The 6,168-nt window shown below is 34.0% G+C and overlaps 3 protein-coding genes and 1 non-coding gene across 4 annotated transcripts; 1 reads left to right on the top strand and 3 right to left on the bottom strand.

Annotated features, from left to right (window-relative positions):
- Nucleotides 1–5: 5 nt before the first annotated feature.
- On the bottom strand, nt 6–1,303 carry WICANDRAFT_61592 (MFS transporter; the record flags this gene model as incomplete). Its single annotated transcript, XM_019183206.1, has 2 exons — nt 6–818; nt 868–1,303. Coding segments are annotated over 2 exons (1,249 nt in total), but the record flags the coding sequence as incomplete, so codon positions are not given.
- Nucleotides 1,304–3,264: 1,961 nt separating this feature from the next.
- Nucleotides 3,265–3,972, bottom strand: WICANDRAFT_90284 (uncharacterized protein; the record flags this gene model as incomplete). Its single annotated transcript, XM_019186224.1, has 1 exon — nt 3,265–3,972. A coding segment is annotated over exon 1 (481 nt), but the record flags the coding sequence as incomplete, so codon positions are not given.
- Nucleotides 3,973–4,171: 199 nt separating this feature from the next.
- On the bottom strand, nt 4,172–4,974 carry WICANDRAFT_90283 (uncharacterized protein; the record flags this gene model as incomplete). The annotated part of the gene is made up of 1 exon (XM_019186223.1): nt 4,172–4,974. A coding segment is annotated over exon 1 (643 nt), but the record flags the coding sequence as incomplete, so codon positions are not given.
- An 868-nt stretch (nt 4,975–5,842) lies between these two features.
- WICANDRAFT_t43 lies at nt 5,843–5,954 on the top strand. The gene has a single exon. It is a non-coding gene; the product is annotated as a tRNA-Lys (tRNA).
- Nucleotides 5,955–6,168: the final 214 nt, after the last annotated feature.

The following is a 6,168-nucleotide window of genomic DNA, read 5'->3' as shown; positions in this document are numbered from 1 at the left end:
ATTACCAAATTCATCATATAATGGGAAACGTTCACCAATTGTACTTTCAATTGTGGATGAAGCACTTGAAGCTAAATTACCCAATTGATAAGAAACACCAGTAACAAAAGCTTTAAATTCTGGTGGTGATAATTCAGAAAGATGAATTGGAACAATTGCCCAATTACCTTGAACGAAAAATTGTAACCAAAATGCACCAGCATTAATACCTGAACCTTTAACAAAAGCCCATGGATAAATCATTGCCCCACCACAAATACAACCAATAACAACAATAAAACGACGACCAATAAAACCTGAAAAATGACCCATAATAACACCACCTGCAATTGCACCTAGATTTGCAACTGAATTTGTCACAGTGGAACGATCTTTACCATAACCTAATTGATTAGTTAATAAAGTTGGATATAAATCTTGAGAACCATGAGATGAAAAATTAAAAGCAGACATTAAAATAACTAAATAAATGAATTTTAACCAATTTTGTTTCAAAGCATGACCAGCATCTTTGTAAAATTGAGATTTTTTATTCTCTCTAAGGTGAATTTTTTGTTGTAAAAATTCATCAGTTTCTGGTAGACATAATCTCCAAATAACAAACAAGATTGGAGGTCCTGAACTGAACCAAAATAATGATCTCCATTCTTTTTTAGTAGTATCTGTAATTGCTCTATTGAAAACAACAACTAATAAATAACCTAATGCATAACCTTGTTGGAAAATTCCTGATAAAACTGATCTAGCTCTAACTGGGGCACCTTCTAATGAAGTAGCTGATGCAATACCGAAAACTGCACCCATGAAAAGACCAAAACCTGAAAAGTTAGTAAAGTTTCCCCTAATAGTTTTATAATAAATACTCACAAGCACGAACACCCAAGAATTGTTCATAAGTCTTAACAAACCCACAACCAATTTGGAAAATTGATAAACATAAAAGATTAATACAATAAGGATATTTTCTACCATATCTATCACCCAATATACCAAATATAACAGCCCCAACAGATCTCAACATTAAAACTAACGTGATTCCCCATGTCACATCTTTAACTGATTTATTCAAATCTTTGGCAATAGCATTAACATTCAAACTAACAGCAAAGAAATCAAACGCGTCCCAAGTCCATGCTAAGAACCCAACAAGGAAGAATTGCCATTGTCTCCATGACATTGAACGTGATGCTGGGAATGGATTAAGAGCTTCCCTTTCACGATGAAGTTCTTCCCTCGAGGGGATAAGAGTGGTGAAACGAGTGATGAAGTATTTCTTTATGGATTGTGGTGATAAGTCAGCCATGGTGTGTTGTATAATTCATTCATATACATTGTTGAAGAAATACCTCTGGAGATTGGCTCTTTATATATGGGTTTTTTCATCATCATAGTTTATGTTGGGCTTCTCTCCATTTCTCCACAATTTGAGTCCATGAGCTATTGATTATGATTTCCATTTGGTGCTTCATAGGCTACGACTGCTTTTTCCATCAGTCACAAGTTGGACGGCTTTAGCATGGGACTAGAGAGGCTAGACTGGTGATCATTAGCATTTGTGGAGTACAAAACACAGATGAGTGCTTTGCACAGAAGAGGGAGGATGTAGGGTGTGCTAAGTGTCGTATTAAATTGTAATCATAATTTTAACCACGATTACGTTACTTTATTGTCACGGAGATTTCAGCCGGAAGTGTACAGGTTTTGCCCAGAGTAAAATAAGCTATTTGGGATTTTAACAAGAGAATTAATAATTATGGCAGGTAGTTATAGAAAGCTCAATAAAGGAATAATAAGAGTAGATAGTGTTTTGTCATACATTGTGCTAGTATGTAGTGTACTATTGGTTTTAGTCTAGTTCAACGTTGCTAGTGAAGGACCCCCAATGCTGCTGCTTTGGGCAATCTCAAGAGCAAGACTGAAGTCAATTTTGGAAAAAGTACCCTGGGACTGCTTTAACATCTCAGACATGATACTTGAAGATAGAACCCGACTTTTGACGATATCAACTAGCTAAACAAGTGTAGAACGGACTCCAGTCTCCACGTCGTCCATGAACCAAGAGAACTCAAAGCATCAACTATTCTTTGATCATCAAGATAATGTCACTTTACGGAACTTGAAAGGCAGACCCATTCATTAGTTTTTGAAAAGGCCTTGTCATTTGAAGTGCTTAATCGGTTGGCAGCTGTAGAAATTCTGTAAGGTGAGTTTGATTGGTGTCAAAGACTTTTGGAATAAATCAAATAGCCTGGTGCTTTGGGTTAATATTAAGATGAGTCCTGATCGAAAGGTTTATTACAGCTTCACAGATTCGTTTCAAAGGATTTGTAGTTTTGCAGTACCATAAAACTGAGCTCTTCTCAACAAACAAAGATACTTACAGATCCAAAGTGTCATCTTTCAATATCCAAACTTCTCTGGGCTTTCTCACTGCTTCTAAGTTGTGGTGTTCGAAGTTTGAAGTTTGTGTTGATCTTCATCAAAATGAAATCCAGACCCCGATGCAGGACTTGCGCCGCCAAAGTCTTGAGTCTAGAAAGTCTAGTGATCTGACCTAGGCCTCTCTTCTTCATCAAACAAAACTTTCAAGTTGCAACCTTTGTTGTTGATCTTGAAGAAGCAACAACTCCAAGCCTTTTAATCCTACTATTCCCTGAGCTATATGGTTGAACTCGGGGGTTTCAAAGTTTCGATCTGTCAAGAAACAAGGGTTCAGAGGTTCAGTTCATTTTCGGTTTGATTTGGTCAAAATTAGTGTTCCGAAGCGAAAATTGTAAAGCCGAGCAGAAGCTACTTCTAATAGTGCTATTGATATTGGTTATGCTTTTAAACCTTTATTAAAACATATTACACAGCTGATAGTGTTTTTTGGTGATTTTATATAGAAGTTCATGCTTTATAGTGGATAAAAGTAGTGTCCTAAACCAAAGCTTCAATAAATAAGGGGGCACCCGCCATTCGTTTCGGAGCTCAAGTCTGCAACCCCCGAGAATCCGAACCAATAATCTAATTGTGAGATCGCCATTTTCTACAAACTACTGGTTTCTGAACTGTGAATCAGAGCTTCGAAGGGTCAATATGAATCCTCAATTTGGAATCATCTCTTCATTATTGTCTTGTACCAAATTTGTACTTTATACATTCTGTTTTGTCCAATTCTTTAAAGAAATTCTCTTGTGCCTTTATCACCATCACCATATAATCCATCTTTTCATAAAAGATACTTGTTCAAGTTATTTATATCTTGAAAGATCTAAAAAGACTGTTCCTGATCTTTGAGTACTTGATGATTTGAAATATGGGTAATATCTAGCTCAAAAACTGCTCATCATAAATCACTAATGTTTTCCAATATCGCAGGAAATTCTCTGTGTGCCATTATTAGTCTCGCCATATCATCAGATCTCTTATAATTCTGAAGACTAGTGTCTGGTAAAAATAAATCAAACATATTAGCATCCAATTCCCCTTTAGTCTTTATGATAAAATCACCTCTCCCCCTAAACTCGTCTGCTGTATTAACCCCTGAAACTCTGGAGTTCACAACATGGCATTCAATAAGATTTTCAAAACTTTCAACATCAAACCTCTCAAAGGAACAATTTTGCACATTGAGATACTCCAATTGATCACTTTCAGGTATTTTGTAAAGCGATGAATCCCTAATGTATAGTGCTTTTAGTTCTTTATAATCTGATAAATCAACACGATCCCTCTCAAAACCTTGTACACTTAAAAATCTCAAATGTGGTGCATTAATTTCCAACTTGCAAAGCTTCAAGTCTGACATGAAGTGATAGACCGATAACGTTTTCAACTTTGGGAAATGACAATTTTCAAAACTAACATCAATCGACTTCAGATCAAACGGATTTTTAGTATTGAAATGAATTATAAATGTTTCCAATTCTGGTAACTTTTGATTACAAAATTTCCATTTCAAATCTGCAGGAGTCATGCTAAAACCTGGACAAAAAAAATCACCCACATATCTGAAAACTTTTAGCTTGGGGAAAAGAGTTGTGATATCTTGAAAAATATCATAATCAATTGAACAATTGCGTAATGACAAAACTTCTAGGTTTGGAGCTTCCAACTGTAATTTCTCGTTTTCTGCAAATATAACATCTGTTAAACAAAGAGTTTTCAAATTTGGAGCTTTGATGAATGATAACCCATCATGATCATATCGACCCTTTTCAGCAAGATGCAAGTATTCTAAATTTTGAAGGTTTGATGTATCAATGTAAGGGATACTCCTAGTTAACATTGTCAATTGCGAAACATTACCAAACAAATTTCCATCAATCTTTTGATTAAAATTTAGATCATCATCATCGTCATTATCAAAGAGTATTGCGATTTCCATGACTTTCAAGTTTGGTGCCCATATTTTTTTACAACTATCAATAGCTGATCCACTAAATTCAAACCTTTCCAGTCTACCAAATTGACAATCTTCAATCCGTACTGTTTCTTCGAGTGAACGAACACTCAACAAGCCTAACTTTGGGGCCTTTATGTTCGAAATTTGCACAGTTCCAAGATCATTAATAATTATTAAACGCTCTAAAGAAGGAAACTCAAGTCCTAACATTTTTTTGAATCCTGCACAGCTCAAAATTTCCAAAGTTTTCACATTTTTAAAAGGTTCGAAATAACAATCATTTTGCAACATTTGTGCATCGAAAAAACAATCTTTAAATTTAGTAGTCATGGGGAAAGTTAACAGCTCAGGACATTCAAGTATAGAGGTTTCAATGAGTTCCATTTTTTCCAAATTAGGAGTCACTATTGGACGACCAACTTTAGGTAAAAAATGAGCACTGGAAATTTTCAAGTATTTAACCTCTGGAGCGAAAAATGATTGTATTGGCAAATTCCAAAGATGTATTTTAGAACCTCTAATTTCAATTGGATGAATCATATCATCTGTTGATTGTGATAAATTTTTCATCAATACCATAATCAGAAAATCATGAACAGTAACATTACCTAAACCCAAAATTGAAATATTGTATGGAGGTTGTTCAGTTAGATATTCACAAACTTTGATTGAGAACAAACTAGATATACCCTTATGCCTCAATGCCACTATCAACAAGTGAGGTTTTGGTCTACCACTTTGACGTAATTCATTTAGATCCTTGTGGAAATATGTGATTGATTGGGGTGTGTCCAAATTCTTTTCAGTCAGAATTATCCAGTGCCTCCATATTGGTTCTAGTTCTTGGACTTTTGTGATTGATATGAGGTCTGATGTATATAGAAGGCATGTGATCTTGTTGACTATTTCTTGTGGAAATGAGAGTAAAGAAACCATCTGAAGCTTGATATACGAACAATGTTTTAGATAAATCAAACTAGATTCATATATAGTTGTGTTTTTTTCGTAACTTCTGCGTGCGATGACCAGATATTGAAGAAAAATCGATTCCAGTGGTTTTTTTTAACTGGGAATTAGTAGTTCAATCGTATATATTATACATCGATATTTAATATTAGCTGTTGATACTATAAATATTTTATTAATAAAGATAAATTTAAATTTAAATTATATTATAAATAATATAATATCAAAAATTCATAATCATACGCATCCTACTGGCTATTTGAATTAATTAATATATATGATCAATCAAAACATTTAATATTAATATATCTACTAAATTAACGTCGAAAAACATGTTCTGGCATCATCTATAGCCTAAATAATCTAATGAATGACTTTAAAATATATGGTATCTAATAAGTTATGGAATTATTTAATCATTAAAACTTTTTTGATTACATAAGCCATAATTTAGTCTGATAAACCATAAAATTTAACCGTCAGAACTCGTCCTTGTTAGCTCAGTTGGTAGAGCGTTCGGCTTTTACAGTCAAACTAGGGAAAAACCATTTCTTAGCGGAAGTTAACCGAAATGTCGGGGGTTCGAGCCCCCCATGAGGAGTTCTATTTTTTTGCCAATTTTTTTTACCAATTTTGGGTTAAAAGGACTGAAATTGATCATATATACACTCTATGTTAGTTACTTGTTGCTCTGTTGTTGATATTCCGGCAAAAAAAGTTATGTTTTGGGGTATCCTACATTTTTTTTTCATTTTTTTTATATGTCATACCCCATTTAAATATATACAGAGAAAATAAATCATTATGAACAGAAT

Source organism: Wickerhamomyces anomalus (assembly GCF_001661255.1).
Source record: "Wickerhamomyces anomalus NRRL Y-366-8 unplaced genomic scaffold WICANscaffold_2, whole genome shotgun sequence".
NCBI classification, from domain to species: domain Eukaryota; kingdom Fungi; phylum Ascomycota; class Saccharomycetes; order Phaffomycetales; family Wickerhamomycetaceae; genus Hansenula; species Hansenula anomala.
Note: the sequence above shows the minus strand (reverse complement) of the source record. Positions and strands in the feature narration are given on the sequence as shown.